This window comes from Mirounga angustirostris, unplaced genomic scaffold (assembly GCF_029215605.1).
Source record: "Mirounga angustirostris isolate CCGP_5_RB_7025 unplaced genomic scaffold, mMirAng1.0.hap1 SCAF_14, whole genome shotgun sequence".
In the NCBI taxonomy this organism is placed as follows: domain Eukaryota; kingdom Metazoa; phylum Chordata; class Mammalia; order Carnivora; family Phocidae; genus Mirounga; species Mirounga angustirostris.
This window is the reverse complement of record NW_026991722.1, coordinates 49506590-49525717: the sequence shown is the minus strand read 5'-3', so window position 1 is coordinate 49525717 and position 19128 is coordinate 49506590. Positions and strand designations below refer to the sequence as shown.

Sequence of the window (19128 nt, the reverse complement as noted above, 5' to 3'; positions counted from 1 at the left end):
GTGAGGAATTTTAAACATTGCTTGATAACTTTTAAAATATTACACTTTATGCAATAGAATTTGGAAGTGATGGGAAGGAAAGTCATTAGATTTGAAGGTGACTCACCTGTTTGTTAATGGCGGGGGGGCGGGTTAGAAGAGAGCAGCTGCTTTCGGGGGAGACCTTCATAATTACAATAGAGGCAGCAGCTTTAGTTTTAAAAGTATTGAGACCTAGTGATCATGACTATAAGAACAATATTCACCCCATGAAAAATATAGAAAGGAATTGTTTTAAAATAAAGCTTATGAAAGGTGATTAATATTTCAGTGCCCCGTATCTTCCCCATTCTGTTGTATATTTTGAATTGTACATGTCCTCAGGCTTTGTACATAATTTACATCTCCTGTGTTTCCTAGGCCCTGATGTTCGCCGAGACAAACCTGTAACAGGGGAACAAATAGAGGTGTTTGCCAGTAAACTGGGCGAGCAATGGAAGATCTTGGCTCCCTACTTGGAAATGAAAGACTCGGAAATTAGACAAATTGAGTGTGATAGCGAAGACATGAAGATGAGAGCTAAGCAGCTACTGGTCGCCTGGCAAGATCAAGAGGGAGTACATGCAACACCTGAGAATCTGATGAATGCACTGAATAAGTCCGGATTAAGTGACCTTGCAGAAAGTCTAACTAATGACAATGAGACAAATAGTTAGCTTCTTTCTTTCTTTTTTTTTATTAAAACTGTGATAAGATTTTGTTACCAAGCAGCATTTGATAAGAGGTCCAATGGTTTTGGTAAACAATAAACATTTTTATAACAGTTGTTGTACAGTTGGCTGGTGCTCCACGAACAACAGAAGGCGTATTGGCTCTTGATAACTGACCTCAGGGTTTCAGGCGAAGGGAGTACGTTGAGAAAATGGACAAAATAAAGCGACCTCAAGATCACATATTTTTTGTTAAAATATTTATAATGAAGTCAGTAAGCAATATTTAGGGAGCATGGTGTTTCCTAAGATAGATACACTATGCCAACTTCGTTTCCTACATGCCATTAGTAGTTACAAAATTTAACTTGCTGTTCTGAAAATCCCACAATGACTTTCTGAAACCATATGACTGCTCTAGTCTTACTCATTTATGCCTTAAAGCAGAGGATCAGCAAACACTGGCCCATTTCCCACCTGCTTTTACAAGTAAAATTTTATCAGCACACAGTTCTGCTGATTTAAGTATCATCTATGGCTCCTTTCATGCTACAACAACAGCGTTAAGTAGCTATGACAAAGACTGTGGCCTGCGAAACTTAAAATATGTACTATCCACCCCACCCATTACAGAAAATGTTTGCCAGCCCCCAACTTGAAAAAAAAACAGGGTGAAGTCTAAAATCCTAAGTCCTTAAAATAGGGATGCATACTTCCAGGATTGATGTGAAGTTTGAGATATGTAGGTGAAAGCGATCTACAAACAGCAAAGCACTATGTAATAATGGCTGGGGACAGTACCATCTACTTTTCCCATTCCCACATAAGCATAATTACCCTGTAGGGCTCTAACATTAGGTTATCATTGTATGTTTTGTATCCTGAAAGGCTACTAAGTGCATAATACACCTAAGTGCATATTACACCATAAATGTTCTTGCTTGGACTTAACTTCACTGGCTAGTCCAACAGTGATACAGCACAGCTCTAATATCAAAAGGGCCTCCGTGCTCATGGCACAGCATATAAGGCACACTCAGGAATCAAGAAATTTTCTTGACCACTCTCCCTTCTCAAAGACCTTATATGCAAGGCTGAACTCTAAAATAGCCTTATTAGTTTAAAACACTGGTGTAAGTCCAATTTCTTAAAAAAAAAAAAAAAAAAAAATCTTTGGACTAATGCTTATTTGGATTAAATAAACTGAAATCCATTTTTAAAACAATTAAGGAATTACAATTTTAAAAATCTTAACTCCATACAAGACATATACTTTGTTCTAAACCTACCTCATCTACTAGCTACAGCATCATTCAAGTCAGAAATCAGAATTCTAATCGCTAAATTTATGTCCTCAAAATTGTTCAGACCAAGACAGACTGAATAAAAAATGCAGAGTCACAAGCATCATAGCACCATCTAAGAATCATTACACTTCTTATGGTCTCCTCTTCCCCATTCTATTCTGCACCCTCCGCCAAGGCAAAGGGAATAATGATTGCCAGTAATCACCACTTAGCTGAAGAAGCTATTTACAAATAAGTTTCCCTGAAATGCTTATTTTATCTCCTAGGGTTCTCAGGTTTTATCACATTGTTCAAAGCTGAGAAGAAATTGGCCATTATTCTCTAGGAATTTAATAGTTACCAGTGCTATGCTCTGCAGAGCATGAAAACAGCGTAAGTAAAGAGGAGATTTCATGATAATCCCCCAAGCTTCATTTTATATACCTAACTCAAAATCAGAGACAAATGAGCTAATTTCCTATCCTCTGTCTAGCAATCAAGGCTCTTGAAACAAAGATAAGGAATTAATTAGAATGTATTAAAATGTAAGAAACCTACCATACTGAAACACCACTTACTCTTGGTACTTTAAAAATCATTGCTATTATTCAATTCTGAGATACACATTAAGATTTTGGGAACAGACGAGTAAAAACAACTGAGCCAAAGAAAAGACAGACCAATAAACATCGTTGCATTCAGCATCCAAAGAACTCTGTTACTTTTACAACTTTGTATTTCTTTTAAACAGAACATAATGTGAGAAGGCAGAAGAGAACATTTTTAAATGGATGCTTAACAGCAGAGTAAAACTAACAACCTGCAGCAAGGCGTGATATTAAATAGACCTAAACTTAACCCAAGCTCCAACACTCAGTAGACAAAAGACTTGAGGTCAGAAGCTGTTAGTCCCTCTTTTTTTTTTTTTTATTAAATATCCTCATTTTCTAAAAATAAGCAACGAGAGCTTGTCAACTTTTTAAGGTTGATTACTACAAAACCATTGCAAAGTTAAACATACAAACCATAGTACATCAGAGAGACACAATAATGAATGTATAATCAAATGTACTATTACTGATCACAATTTATTTTAAAGTCATGAAAAGCCAGCAACAGTCAGGCTGGACAAATACTTGATTGTACCCATGTTTCCATGGGATGTGGGCAGCAGCACTGAGTAACACAATGAGAGCAACACGTCCTTCCTTTCCACCTTCCTGGCAAAATTTTTGTTAGATAAGGCAAAGGATGGGCAGCTATGAATCACCGGTGGTTTGAACCATGCAAGAACAACAACAACAAAAAGAGTAATAGGTGTGCAATAAACATCTGATTGCTGAATCCTGGGCTGAAAAAGGCAGGGAGAAAAAATTTATCATGGAAGGTAATGGCTGAAAGGCATTTCAAATCAGAATTTTTAAAAATTAATGCAAGAAATAAGCTTTTTAAAAATGTCTTCCTGCGACCACACAGTCCAAAGGCAATTTTTTTTTCTGTAATTTTTAGGTTGATCCACAGAGTGGTCTGCTTCACCCTCTTTTGTTCTACATGAGAGGGGAAACACAAAACCACCTACATATCTTCCTCTACAGCTCTGGATTATAGAAATGATCAACAAGTAACATTTATTTCACACCTAAACATAAATAGCTAAAATGAAGATTACTGTTCACTTTCCTCTTCCATTATTTCAACTCTGCGAGGCCCATAGAGTAAAACATATGCTATGTGCCAGTCTCCACCACCAGAAAGCCGTAAGATATCCTCTGGTGTCACGATGCTGACTTTATCATCATCAAACTTAATCCATTCATCTAAAGAACAAGAGAAGAAAATGAAATTAATATCATACATGTTTTCTCAGTTCCATTTCAAAAAAGGTACTGAGTACTTTTATGCACAGCAGTATTCCATCTGCCATACTAACAGTTTTCAAAGTGTGGTCCAGGGGCTACTCAGGTTTCAAGACCATTTCAGGGGTACTATGAAGGTCATAATTTTTTTATATCACTACTAAAGTGTTATTTGCCTTTTTCCCTCATTCTCTCAAGTGTGCTTTGGAATTTTCCAGAAGTCATAGGATGTGTGATAAGAGACTGAATGCAGAAACAGGTGTCTCCTACTAAGCCAGACAAAGCAGACCTACAAAAACAAATCAATACTATTTCTTGCTATTTTTTTGTTTTGGAAAATACTGTTATCTTTGTTATTTATGTGATATGTAATGGGTTTATTCCTGTCAGTTTCCAATGAGTTAATTTCTCAGTTTTAATTTCTATTATAGTAAATATTAAAGAGAATCCTCATAAACAAAAGCTCTTTGTGGACCTCAACAATTAAGAAGGTAAAGGAGTTCTGAGACCAAAAAGTTTGAAAACCACTGTGCAAAAAATCTGTACTAAGTAAACTGTTAAATTAACTAACTACTGGGGGAAAAAAAAAAAAAAAACAGAATCCTTACCTTGTTTCCTTTTCACCCATGATACATAATGGCCTGAAGAGCTAGACCTTCCCTGATGTGTTAACACTGCTTGTAAGTCATAGTATCCACAATTATTGGAGCCAATGTCTAAAGAAAGATGTAAATCCAACAATATTAGACAATGAAGAGACGTGATTTCTCCAGCTAGGTAGCAATAGGTTAGCCTATTACTAGAATTCAATAAGATATGACAGTTCAAAGTTAAGGATTTATGGAAGATATTTTAACAAGTATGATATTATTCACAGAACTACATCCTAAAAAGACTGATTTTTACTGTGTGTCTAATTAAGGTAAATTGTATTTTAAAAATCTGACTTTCTGGGGCGCCTGGGTGGCTCAGATGGTTAGGCGTCTGCCTTCGGCTCAGGGCATGATCCCAGGGTACTGAGATCGAGCCCCACATCGGGCTCCTGGCTCAGCAGGGAGCCTGCTTCTCCCTCTCCCTCTGCCTCTCCCCCTGCTCATGCTCTCTCTCTCTGTAGCTAATGAATAAATTAAAAAAACCTTTAATAAAAAAAAAATCTGATTTTCTTTTTAAAAAAGCATGGTATCTGAAAAAAAATAGGTAAGTGCCAAGACAATAATTTTACCTTAAACACACACACACACACACACACAGTAACTCAATTGAAATGATTTTTTTCCACTTACCATCAGCAAAAGAAAAAGGCTCATATTTAACTTCTTTCTGGGGACTACTCTTTTTGTCACTCTGAGGGGAAAAAATTTTAATTTTAAATCATGATACTGGAAATAAAATTTGTATTCTATTCAATAAATATTCTTTCCACACATATTTACTGACTACAATATAAAATACTACCTTACAAATTACTAAAACGATATAACCATAGTTAACACAAAACTATAAACCCAAAGGAGCTATACTTCAACAATATACAATCTTGTATGCACAGTAACAGACTCTCTGATTCTAGGACCAACTATAAGCCACTAAACCTACAGCATATCAGTGAATATAACAGTACAAACAGTACTCTAGGGTAGAAAAGGAAAACCCAATTCTATATTTTTACCAAAATCCTATCAAACCACATAGGATTAAAAAAAAAAAAATAGGTACCTCAATGAAAGAAAAGTCGAATTACTGAACTAACATTAAACCTACTAAGACATGGCCACCTGCTCAAATGAAATGAATGAACTTAGCTTAAATGAGCTGAAATATTTCATTCAGCAAATATTTACCTAATATTGAAAGAGAGGATTCACTATTTTAGACAAAGATCTTTGGTGGGAATTCCTTGCCTCAACTCATTGCAGTGTGTAATACAAAAAAATCAAACTTATCTAAGCATATGGGCACAAAGTTCTTGAAAACTATAATGGTAATGAACACAATGCAAGTAGTTTAAAGATCACTAGAGTGACAAGAAGTCAAAGGCCCCCACAACAAAAAAATGGCAATTAAGTCAACTATTCCCTTTTGTATTAAAATTTGACACCTAGAGTAACCATAGAAAAAGGTATACAAAGAAAAAGATTTTTAAAAAATCGTAGATAAGTCAATTTAGAATTCTATGTTCAAGTAACCTAGAAGGCAATAAAAAGAAGTGAAAAACAGAACAAAGAGAAAGCAAAATATAACACAATTAACAAATCAACTTACATTAAATGTAAATGTTTAGTCTAAATAAAGCAATAAGAGATTAACAGTATATTAAAATACACAACCAACTCTATGCTGTCTATAAGAAACTTCAAATATAACAATATAGGCAAATTTAAAGTAAAATAATACAAAAAGACATCATGCAAACATTAACAAAAACAAAGCAGCACTGGCAATAGTAATATCAGAAAAGTAGACTTAGAGTAAAGAAAACTACCAGGGACAGAGAGGGATGTTGCATAATAAAAATGGGTCACTCCACTTAAGAATACTTAGCAATCCTAAAGGTGTATGCACCAAATAACAGAGCTACAAAACTATGCAAAGCAAAAGTGGACAGAACCGAATGGAGAAACACATAAAACCACAATTTTAGCTTCCTCACTCCTCTCACAAAAACTGATAGAACAACTAGACAGAAAAACAGCATGGTTACAGGAACATGCAACACCACCATCAACCAACTGGATCTAATCAACATCTATAGAACATTCATTCCATTCAACAACCATAGAATACAATTTTTTTTCCAAGTACCCACAGAACATATACCAAGATATATCACATCCTAAGCCATAAAGCAAACTTCAAATTTAAAGGAATTTAAATCACACAAGTGTGTTCTTTCACAATGAAATCAAACTAGAAGCAGTAACAGCAAGATAATAAATAAATTTCCAAATATTTGGAAACTAAACAAGACACTTCTAAATAATCCAAATTCAAAGAGAAGTCCCATGGGAGATTTTTTTTTTTTTTTAATACAAGGAACAGAGAGGTGTCTGGGTGGCTCAGCTGGTTAAGCATCTGCCTTCAGCTCAAGTCCTGATCCAAGCTCCACATAGGGCTCCCTGCTCAGCGGGGAGTCTGCTTCTTCCTCTCCTTCCCCAACCCCTGCTCATGCTCTCTCTCACTCTTGTGCTCTCTGTCTCAAATAAATCAATAAAACCTTTAAAAAAAAAATACAAGACAGAATGAAAATGAAAATACAATATAACAATTTGTAGGACACAGTGAAAGCACTGCTGAGAGAGAATGTATAGCACTAAATGCATACATCAGGGAAAAGTTTGAAGCCAAAAATCTAAGCTCCCACAATTTAAGAACCTAGAAAAAGGAGAACAAAATAAACCCCAAACAAGCAGAAGGGTAGAAATCATTAATATTACAGAAAAAGAGAAAAATCCACTTAGCCAGTTCTCTGAAAAGATCATAAAACTGACAATCCTCTAACAAGACAAAGGAAAAAAAAAAAAAAGACAAATTACCAATATCAGGAATGAAACAGGGGACAGATATCATTATAGACCCTGCAGACATCAAAAATAAATAAATAAATAAATACAAGGAACAACTCTACAACACAAAATTGACAAGCTAGATAAAATAGATCAATTCCATGAAAACAAAGTACCAAAACAAATCTAATATGAAATTACATCATCTGAATAGCCCATAACTACAAAGGAAGTCAAATATTTAATTTAAAAATGCCTGGAAAAAAATCTCCAGGCTGATTTTTTTCCACCAATGTTCTACCAAAACTTTAAAAAAGAATTAATACTAGGTTCTACACAATCTTTCAAAAAATAAGAGGAAAAAAAGAACAGTTAATAAACCAGTTCAGCAAAGATCAATATACAAAAATCAATTACAAAGAATAATCTAAAAATGAAATTAAGAAAGCAATGCCATTTACTCAAACATCAAAAAAGAATAAAATACTTAAGAATAAAGTTAGCCAAAGTACAAGATTTATATACTATAAACTATAAAACATTGGTGAAAAAAATTAAGATACAAATAAATACAAAGACATTATCAAGTTCATGGACTGCCAAGACTTAATGCTGTTAAAACAGCAATCCTTTCCAAATTATCTACAGATTCACTGCAATCCTATCAAAATTCCAATTGTTTTTTTTGAAGTAATACACAAGCTGATCCTAAAATAATGGAAATACAAGGCATTCATAAGAGCCAAAACAATCTTGAAAGAACAGCTGAAAGGCTCATACTTTGCTACATCCTTACTACAAAACTACAGTAATCAAGACTGTGGCACTGGCATAAGGACAGACATAAAGACCTGTGGAAGAAAACTGAGAGTCCAGATATATAGATCTCTACAGTCAACTGATCCTCTACAAGGGTACCAAGACCATTCAATGGGCCAAGAATAGGATATTCACATGCAATAGCATGAATTTGGATATGCACCTCATTCCACACACAAAAATTAACCCAGAACGGATCAAAAACCGGGGAAGAACTAAATGGGAAGAACTGAAACTTTAAAACTCTTATAAGAGAAACAGACATAAATCTTTGTGGCCTTTGACTAGGCAATGGTTTGTTAGATAGGACACCAAAAGCAAGAACAACCAAAGAAAAACACATTGGATTACCTAAAAATTAAAAACTTTTCCTCTGCAAAAGACCCTAAAGAAGATGAAAAGATAAAGACAAAGGCAAGGAGAAAATATATGATAGCCATGTATCTGACAAAGGATTAGTATTTATAATATAAAAAACTCTCAAAATTCAAGAGTGAAAAATAGCACAATTAGAAAATGAATAGACAAGAAGAAACATTTCACCAAAGAGGATATACAGATGGCAAATAAATACATGAAGACACACTCAACATCATTAGCCACTAGGAAAAAGCAAATTAAAAACCACAATGAGGTATCACTGCAAACCTATCCAAATGGCTAAAATAAAGAATACTGACATCACCAAATTCTAGCAAGAATGCACAAAGTGGATCAGTCATATACTGCTAATGAGCATTTAAAATGGTACAGTCCCTATGGAAAACCTTTGACAGTTTCTTTAAAAATTAAATATACAACTACCATGCAATCTAGCAATTATACTACTGGGTATTTATTTCCAGAGAAATGAAAAGTTATGTTTACACTAAAACTGGTACATGAGGGGCACCTGGGTGACTCAGTCGGTTAAGCATCTGCCTTCGGCTTAAGTCATGATCCCAGAGTCCTGGGATTGAGTCCCACACAGGGCTCCCTGCTCAGCAGGGAGTTTGCTTCTCCCTCTCTCTCTGCCCCTCCCCCTACTCACACTCGCTCTCTCTCAAATAAAAAATATTAAAAAAAAAAAAATGGTACATGAATACTTACAGCAACTTTATTCAAAATAAATGAAACTAGAAACAATCCAGCTGTCCTTCAACAGCTGAATGGTTAAGCAAAATATGGTATATGCATAACAGAATACTATTCAGCAACAAAAAAGAAGGAACTACTGTTATACAAAATAACCTGGGCTAATTTCCTGAGAATTATGTATGCTGAGAAAAGAAAATCCCAAAAAGTTATATATGATAGGATTCCATTTATATAGTATATATATAGTATATGTATAATATAGTACTATATATATATATATTCCATTTCGTATCTTAAAATGACAAAACTACAGAAATGGAGAACAGGTTAACAGTTGCTAGGAATTGAAGAGGAGGCAGGGGCCAAAGGAAAGTGGGTTTGTCTACAAAGGAGCAGTATGTGGAATTTCTGTAGTGATGAGAATGTACTGTATCTAGACTGCATCAAAGTCAATATCCAAGTTGTGATACTGTGTTATTGTTTTGTAAGATATTACCACAGGGGAAACTTGGTAAAAGGTACCTGGATCTCTTCATATTATTTCTTTTTTTTTTTTTAAAGATTTTATTTATTTATTTGACACAGAGAGAGAGTGCACTCATAAGCAGGGGGAGTGGCAGGCAGAGGGAGGAGAAGCAGGGAGGAGAAGCAGGGAGCTGAGCAGGGAGCCCGATGGGGGGCTCAATCCCAGGACGCTGGGATTACGACATGAGCAGAAGGAGTCACTTAATGCACTGAGCCACCCAGGCGCCCCTCTTCATATTATTTCTTATAAATGCATGTGATTCTACAATTATCTCAAAATAAATTTTAATGTTAAAAAAAAAAAACCATTTAACACACGCACTACACACACGCACTACACACCCACAGTAATTTGCAGAATTTAAATGACATATAGTATCACACTGGAAATATTTCTAGTTATCAGGAAAGATCTTTTTCATTGTGGGAAAAAAAAATCCAACACAGGTCAGCTGTACCCTATCTGAACCTAAAATGATACAACTTATTAAATATAAAGTTTCCTAAGGTTGTGATTTTAGCAATTATAGGCAGGCATACAAGCAGCACTTATTAAAAGATACAATTTATCACACCAGTCAGAATGGCTAAAATTAATACAAGAAACAACAGGTGTTGGTGAGGATGCAGAAAAAAGGGGAACCCCTCTTGCCCTGTTGGTGGGAATGCAAGCTGGTGCAGCCACTCTGGAGAACAGTATGAAGGTTTCTCAAAAAGTTAAAAACAGAGCTACCCTACGACCCAGCAACAGCACTACTAGGTATTTACCCAAAGGATACAAAAAGACAGATGCGAAGGGACACATGCATCCTGATGTTGATAGCAACACCATCAACAACAGCCAAACTCTGGAAAGAGCCCAAATGTCCATCGGCTGATGAATGGATAAAGACATGTGTGTACACACACGTACGAATATTACTCAACCAAAAAGAACGAAATCTTGCCATTTGCAATGACATGGATGGAGCTAGAGTGTATTACACTAAGTGAAGTCAGTCAGAGAAAGACAAGTATCATATGATTTCACTCATGTGGAGTTTAAGAAACAAAACAGATAAACATAGGGAGAGGGGGGAAAAAGAGAGAGAGACAGGGAAATAAACTATAAAAGACTCTTAACCATACAGAACAAACGGAGAGTTGCTGGAACAAGGCAGGTGGAGGATGGGCTAGATGACGATGGGCATTAAGGGGGGCACTTGTTGTGATGAGCACTGGGTGTTGTATGTAAGTGATGAATCACTGAATTCTACTCCTGAAACCAATACTGTACTCTATGTTAACTAACTTGAATTTAAATAAAAATTAAATAACAAATTAAAAAGATACAACTTATTTGTCACTATAGGCATAGATGAGCCAGGATTCTATCCCACTAATTCCATCTAAAAATAGAAATAATTCCATGACTTACAAGGAAAACAATAAAATACACTGAAAATACTAGGCAACACTTTATGTGAAATGCTTTGAGGAGATAAATATAAAAGGAATATAGGCTACAGATTACAGGCAAAAAGAAAATATTAAGCTTACTCTACCATAAAGGGCCTATTTACCCTAACTAGAGTTCTTTTTCTTATGCTAAAATACACCTAAAACTTTGTATATGTGCTAAATAAAATAAAGGTTCATCCATTTTTACTGAGAGATTAACAAAGTAATTACTAAGAGAGTAACAGTAATTGTTGAACACTGATTAAAGATTAAACTATTAAGATGAGAAAATCAGCAATAAGAACCTACTGTCTTTGGCTGCTGATTCACTTTTTTATCTTCTAGATCCTTGAATTTTGTTCGAAAAGAGACCATTTTCTCCTGAAGTTCTGGGGTACACAGTTCATACACATCCAACATAAGAGGAAATTTAACATCCTATATACAAACCAAAAAGAAAGAGTATGTGTAAACACCCTTATAAAGGTACTTATTTAAAATATCTATCATACTTTTACAGTAGTACTTTCATAATTCAAATGAAGTTGAAAATAAAATTCATAAAAATCACTTGGAAATCTATGCAGCTGAAAACATCATAGTGCTTATTTTCAATGTGGTCCCAACTTTTTTTTTTTTTAAATAGGCTCCAACCCTAAGATCAAGAATCACGGGGCACCTGGTTGGCTCAGTCGGTTAAGCGTCTGCCTTCGGCTCAGGTCATGATCCCAGGGGTCCTGGGATCAAGTCCCACATCAGGCTCCCTGCTCAGTGGGGAGCCTGCTTCTCCCTCTCCCTCTGCCTCCTCCTCCGCCCTGCTCATGCTCTGTCTCCCACTCTCTCTGTAAAATACATAAATCTTAAAAAAAAAAAAAAAAAAGATAAAGAGTCGCATGCTCTACTGACTGAGCCAACCAGGCACCCCTGGTTCTAACTTTTTAAGATTAAAAAAATTTGTTTAGCTTTTTTTTCCAATTAAACCCAAGACTCTGACCACAGAAGAGTTACCAAATTTATATGACAAAAGAAGCATTTCAGAAACAGCACATCAGTTGCTGTGAAAATAATGGATACCTAAAACTGACAATGGAATCAATTTACAAATGGGGTCACTTAATGACTTTTTGTAATTTGAAATACACCTTTACAAAGAAATAATAGTGATACAGTTCAAAACTAATATTAATACATAAAGTTAACAATTGTAAATACTCCAACTACATTTAACCTTATCATATAACAGTAAGTATATTTGAAATTGTATTATGAATTTCAGCTCAAGAGGACAGAATTATATATAGCTCTCCCAGGGATCACGGACTGTGGATATGTAGCAGAGCTACAGTTCTACAAAACAGCTACATCATAAGGCTGGCTCTTACTCAAGAGATTACAGCTATCATACTGGAGAGTGCAGCATGCCTCCTACCCCACACTCCCATCCTCTAAACCTGCTGGGTCAGTATCTGTGGAGTTGAGGATCTGGTCTAGAGCAGTATTTCTGGGGAGTGGAGGGCATCCATCAGAACTAATTGTGAATCTTATGAAAAATTTTTAGGACTTCAGGCCCTACTTAATCAAATGCTAGGGGTGGGCTGGTAGTGAAAGTCAGGCATGTGTATGATTTAAAATAAAAAGGACAGGGATGGGGCGCCTGGGTGGCTCAGTCGTTAAGCGTCTGCCTTCGGCTCAGGTCAGATCCCAGGGTCCTGGGATCGAGCCCCACATCGGGCTCCCTGCTCGGCGGGAGGCCTGCTTCTCCCTCTCCCCCCGCTTGTGTTCCCTCTCTCGCTGTATCTCTGTCAAATAAATAAAATCTTTAAAAAAAAAAAGGACAGGGGCACCTGGTGGCTCAATCAGTTACACATCTACCTTCAGCTCAGGTCATGATCCCAGAGTCCTAGGATCAATTCCCACATGGGGCTCTTAATCAGCAGGGAGCATGCTTCTCCCTCTGCTTCCTGCTCTCCCTGCTTGTGCATGCTGTCCCTCTCTCTGACAAACAAACAAACAAACAAACAAAGAACCACTTGTCTAATGTTAATAACTTCCCTACTTATAATATTTCAAAGAAAGTTTATCCCTAAAGGAAGAAAGAAATCTATTGTGAATTAGGGATTGCCATCAAAGAATTACAATATTTTATTATACTGAAGTTCATTACTAACCTTAAGAACTTTAGCATTCACAGATTCCTTCTCTTTATAAAAAAATCGAACCATCTGAATTGTCAAGTAAGCAGGTAGTCGGCTGATCTTAGACTGAGGGGAAAAAAAATGCAAGAAATCCTATCACATGCAAATACCACAGAAGTTTTTAATGCTTGGTTTGGGAAAAAAACAAAGACTGGGTAAAATTAACTAACTGGAAACCTTTCATCAAAATGGATTCAAATTCAAAAGGAATGAAAAACTTACAGATTTGATATATAAAGCATTTCTTTGCAATGTTGGAGACTGTTTAGTGATTTCTTCCTGAAGTCGCTAAAAAAAGAACATAACAGAAGATCAAACATTTTTAGTTTTAAAGAATTTTTCCTGCAATACAGAATCACACTTTTTTTTAAAGTAAGCTCTACAGCCAAAGTGGGGCTTGAACTGATGACCTCGAGGATCAAGAGCTGCATGCCAGCCAGGTGCCCCTAGAATCACACTTTTAGTTCTTTTAAAAATTAGTACTCCTCAGTAGACAATATACATCAATGGATTCATGCCACTGAAAAATAATTTCAATGAAGACAATGTAGGAAGGCTTTTAGATATGATTCAGTTCTTAAAAGGTTATCAATTTATACTGGTGTGAACTCCTCAGAATGTAAGTAATGTTTGAAGTTTTAAATTGTGACCCAAATGTTGCTCAGATTCTGAGTTTACACTGTATTTTATATAACATAAAAAAGCCTTTAGGGCTTCTGCTTACATACAGATTATTAGAATACTCATACAGAAGGACAATTATGAGAATGTAGGAAACCCTTGTTCTTTATCCTTTATGTATAAAAGGCTTCTAGAACCAATTATTCTCAAATTTGAGAAAAGTCATCACAAAGAAAACCTGTAAATCTAACAAATGTGGAAAAGCCTTTAGCCACTATACATATCTTAACCATCATGTCTGCCTTTCCATTTTTTACAGCCTATGTGACACTGAACAAGACAGTTATCCCCTCTGGGCATCATATGGAAATGATGATAATATCTATATAACATAGTGCTGTTGTTAGAACTACATAAGTTAGTACCTGTAAAAAAAACATGGACAACCATTTGGCATATATTCTACATTTAATGAACATAAGCTACTATTTCTAATATTAAAAAAAGCACTACTAATGTGCTCTGCTTTGTAAGAACATTAATACACAAGAAATTACAGTAAAAAATTTACTGTTAATGTTCACTATAAGCATGTTACTTGTGTAAAAATTTTTTTTTTAGTTTTCAGAAATTACTAATCTCATTACAAAAGGAATCACCGTGTAGCTTTTTAACATTTAATCAAGTTTGTTCAACAGCAAAAAGGTAAAGAAATATGGAGCCAAATTACTCTAGAATAATCAGAACAAATGATGATAAAGCATCTAAACAATGGGCAAGACAATACATCTCATAAATACATGCTTCTCAAGAACATGTATCTGGTGTGATGTTATTCATCAGGTAAGCTATACATATTATCACCAATCCACTATCACCTAGAAGCTCCAAGTACATTTAGCTTTTCTGGAATTTTATAAAATTATGAAGAAAAAATATCATCCTGAAGAGTCCCTGCCAAAACATTCCATTCAATACTCTCCAATTACATTTATGCTTCATGTTCTGATGTCCTGAAACTTGCACGTCATAATTTGTTATAGGACTCTTAGTGGTTAGCCATTATTTTTAAGCTTTTAAAATGAACTTCTCTTAAAAGCCAGTATGCCTCACTACACTCCCCGCCCCGCCCAGTATCACAGGACAGAGAATATTACTTTCTCCCTTTGCCTCTTATGTCTGTATTTACCAACCACTCCCCTAACTGATCTTACCCCAAACTGTAGATGGGAACTCCCTGATGACAAATTATCTTGTTTATCAATGCACTCCCTGCCCCAATTCATTGCCTATCCTTCAAAACATGTACGTATTTCCCAAACCATATCAAAGTACTAAATTAGCAAGCAAAACTGTTGTATTTTATCAATCTGCTTATGAGAGTGCATTCTGTAGTATGAAAATGGGGAAAGAGTACTAACTGGCGAATGAGAGAATCAAGTTCTAGACCCAGGTCTGCGACAAAGCAATGAAGTCACTTACATTCCAGGACCTCAGGTGCAATACTGTGCAAAGGCAGAGGGCCTATGTGGCCTGATTTACACAGTACAATCCCAGTTTATACCTCATTATTACTAATAAATTCTCACTATAATACCCTCAGAGGCCTCCTGCAAGCCTCTGGTCACAACACTTCTGTCAACCTATCAATACACAACCTTGTGTCATGTATGTTTCTATTTAATGACAACTCATTGTCTTCACAGCCAACTATACTATAACCCATCCCTATATGAAGCTTATCTATCAAACATGATTTTCTCCTTAAGGCTTATCTAATAAACATTCACACACAGCCTTCTCAGGCTTAGAACACTAGATAGCACTTCAGCACTATGCCTGAAGGCCATTTTAAACAGCAAATCAACAAAAAGCACAAAATTGCAGAAAGTTGTGGTACTAAAATTACAGTAAAAGGACACTTGTTAACAGTATGAGCTGAAACAAGAAGGCAGAGCATCACTTTTTTGGACCTCCAGTGAGACTGTGTCTAGCAACTCAAAATTTTTGCCACTCGGAACATGTCTACAAATGACCATGAAAGCACCAAGTACTGTTGTTACAGTTACAAATAAATTTTAGCAAGTAGATGCACCTGCAAATACAGAATTTATAATGAGGATCAACTGTAATTGATCTTACCAATTTAAGTCCTGTAAAAAGATACTTGACTTCTTGATTGATAAAACAGCTAAGTTGAAGCTGATTTTCCTTTCCTTTAGTGACCTCTTCTTCTTCAGATTCTGTGCATTTCATGCTTTGAGAAATAAGATAAGGAATATACCAACAGGTAATCAATCTGCTATAATAAATATGTTGAATAAAATAAATTATCCTAATGGTATTAAGATTAATAGCATCAGTATTTGCAAATGATATCTGATAAAGGGTTAGTATCCAAAATATATAAAGAACTTATATGACACCAAAATAATAATAATTAAAAAATGGGCAGAAGACAAAGAGAACAGACATTTCTCCAAAGACATATAGATGACCAACACTTGAACAGATGCTCAACGTCACTCATCATCAAGGAAATGCAAATCAAAGCCACAGTGTCAGGCGCCTGGGTGGCTCAGTTGGTTGAGCGACTGCCTTCGGCTCAGGTCATGATCCTGGACTCCCAGGATCGAGTCCCGCATTGGGCTCCCTGCTCGGCAGGGAGTCTGCTTCTCCCTCTGACCCTCCTCTCTCTCATGCTCTCTGTCTCTCATTCTCTCTCTCAAATAAATAAAATCTTTAGAAAATAAAGGAAAAAAAATTTAGAAAAAAAAAAAACCCACAATGTCACCTCACACCTGTCAGAATGACTAAAATCAAAAACACAAAAAACAAGCGTTAGGGCCCCTGGGTGGCTTAGTTGGTTAAACATCTGACTCTTGATTTCAGCTCAGGTCATGATCTTGGAGTTGTGAGATTGGCCCCATGTCAGGCTCCGCCACTGGACATGGAGCCTACTTAAGATTCTCCTTCTCCCTCTCCCCACCCCAACCTCTCTCTCCCTCTTTAAAAAAAAAAAAAAATCAAGTGTTGGTGAGGATATAGGAGAAAAAGGAACCCTCATGCACTGTGGGTGGGAATGCAAACTGGTGCAGGCACTCTGGAAAACAGTATGGATTTTCCTCAAAAAATTAAAAATAGAACCCCCTCGAAAAATTAAAAATAGAACTACCATATGATCCAGTAATTCCACTACTAGGTATTTACCCAAAGAATACAAAAACACTAACATGAAAAGACATATGCACCCCTATGTTTATTACAGCATTTACAATAGCCAAATTATGGAAGCAACCCAAGTGTCCATCGATAGATGAATGGATAAAGATCACATGGGGGGGGTATATACAATGGAATATTATTCAGCCATAAAAAAGAATGAAATCTTGCTATTTACAACAACATGGATGGATCCAAGGTATATAATGCTAAGTGAAATAAGTCAGAAAGACAAATACCATATGATTCCATTCTCAACAAGAATGAAGGAGGTGGGTGGGGGATGAGTGAAATAGGTGATGGGGATTAAGAGTACACTGACTGTGATGAGCACTGAGTAATGTATGGAACTGTTGAATCATTATATTGTATATCTGAAATTAATATAACACTGTATATTAACTATACTGGAATTAATAAAATTAATAGCATCGTTCATTGGTATTTTAAATATTTTGGTTTCCCACATTTGTTTCAACATACTTTAAAGTGCTTCATGCACTTACCAACAATATGAGTAATGAATAATAAAAGGACAAACTCTTAACAAATATAAGTTGGTATTTACACAGTCTTAAAATGGTTGTAACACAAAGATACATAAACAGAAATCTTTCAGTTTCTACCCATGACCTAGAAAATAGTCCTCCTCTGAATTCACGTTTTATGAATTGGTTCAATCTCATGTATATAATCTGGCTGATATACTGTTTCATACAATTAAAAATTAATTCCCTATGAAGTGAATTAATGAGGCTGACTCTGCTAAAGATATTCTTAGGAAAAAATAATACCCTTAAAGTGTACATTTACCTGAACTTTAGGATTACTCTGATGGGGTATTTTTACAAATTCCCAAGTTTCATTTTATCTTTTAGGCATAAATGCCTCTGAAGATTTTTTCTACATACCCCACCCACCACTCCAATCAGTCAACAATGCTACTGATACCAATTCACTTCTAGTAAGTTATGAGTAGTCTCTACAAATCTTGGCTCATAAGGATACGTAGTTTCAAACTCAACTCCGAAGAACTGATCAATTAAACTTTTCTTTTTAGAAGGTGTCACTGCTGATGCAGATGAAGAATCTGTCTGCAAAAATTAAAATGAAATAAAAATTCCAATTTTACTTCATATAGGTACTAATATAGATTTTTCCTCACACAATCCAGTTTAGTAAATACATATTTAAGCTTTTTAAAATGTAATCCCTTTCTGTAAAATCCTTCTACTGTTCAAAAAACATTACCAAAAGACTACAGATGCTCAATAATATCAATTAAGCTTAATAAATAATACAATGAATTCAAGTATCAGATGCAAGCTTTCAAATTCCAACTATAGATTGAGCATCTGAAGTATTCAAGTGCATGTCTATTAGGATGAATTTATTTCAAGTTTTTGGGGCCGCGGGGTATACTTATAAAGGTATAATAAAAATCTATAATCACACACATGTGTCAATTACCTCTTTAACAGAATCATCCTCTATGGCTTCCAATTTCTGTTGCAATACGCGCATCATTTGTATCCAACATTCATTAGCATCCTGTAATTTAAAAATGACAAAGTAAATAATCCTGGCTGTTGATACTGTTTTATCTACAAAATCATTCCAAAAGAATTGCTGCTTCCTTAGGGCAGGGGAAGAAAGCTGGTTTGTTTTGTTTTTTTTAATTTAAAAATATTAAGTCAAATTAGATATTATAGGATCTTCAAAACAATGAGGATTCCAGAATACTCATTCATTCAAGAGATGTTTACTGAGTTCCTCCTTAAGCTAACCACTGTTTATTTTTTTTATTATGTTATGTTAATCACCATACATTACATCATTAGTTTTTGATGTGGTGTTCCATGATTCATTGTTTGCGTATAACACCCAGTGCTCCA

At 35.5% G+C, this 19128-nt stretch overlaps 2 protein-coding genes across 5 annotated transcripts in view; one reads left to right on the top strand and one right to left on the bottom strand.

The window, feature by feature from the left end:
- THOC1 (THO complex subunit 1) overlaps nt 1–2543 on the top strand; it is a 55561-nt gene extending 53018 nt beyond the window's left edge. For all 3 annotated transcript variants that reach the window (XM_045886960.3, XM_064577857.1, XM_045886958.3), the window contains one exon: nt 400–2543. In XM_045886960.3, coding sequence (XP_045742916.1) covers nt 400–695 — 296 coding nt within the window. In that variant the 3' untranslated portion in view covers nt 696–2543. The remainder of the gene's footprint in view (nt 1–399) is intronic.
- Nucleotides 2544–3044: 501 nt separating this feature from the next.
- Nucleotides 3045–19128, bottom strand: part of USP14 (ubiquitin specific peptidase 14) — a 41360-nt gene continuing 25276 nt past the window's right edge. For both annotated transcript variants that reach the window (XM_045886961.1, XM_064577858.1), the window contains 9 exons: nt 18704–18784; nt 18242–18327; nt 16154–16268; nt 13613–13678; nt 13364–13456; nt 11505–11633; nt 5115–5175; nt 4440–4547; nt 3045–3792 (listed from right to left, as the gene is read on the bottom strand). In XM_045886961.1, the coding sequence (XP_045742917.1) occupies nt 3641–3792; nt 4440–4547; nt 5115–5175; nt 11505–11633; nt 13364–13456; nt 13613–13678; nt 16154–16268; nt 18242–18327; nt 18704–18784 (891 nt within the window). In that variant the 3' untranslated portion in view covers nt 3045–3640. The remainder of the gene's footprint in view (nt 3793–4439; nt 4548–5114; nt 5176–11504; nt 11634–13363; nt 13457–13612; nt 13679–16153; nt 16269–18241; nt 18328–18703; nt 18785–19128) is intronic.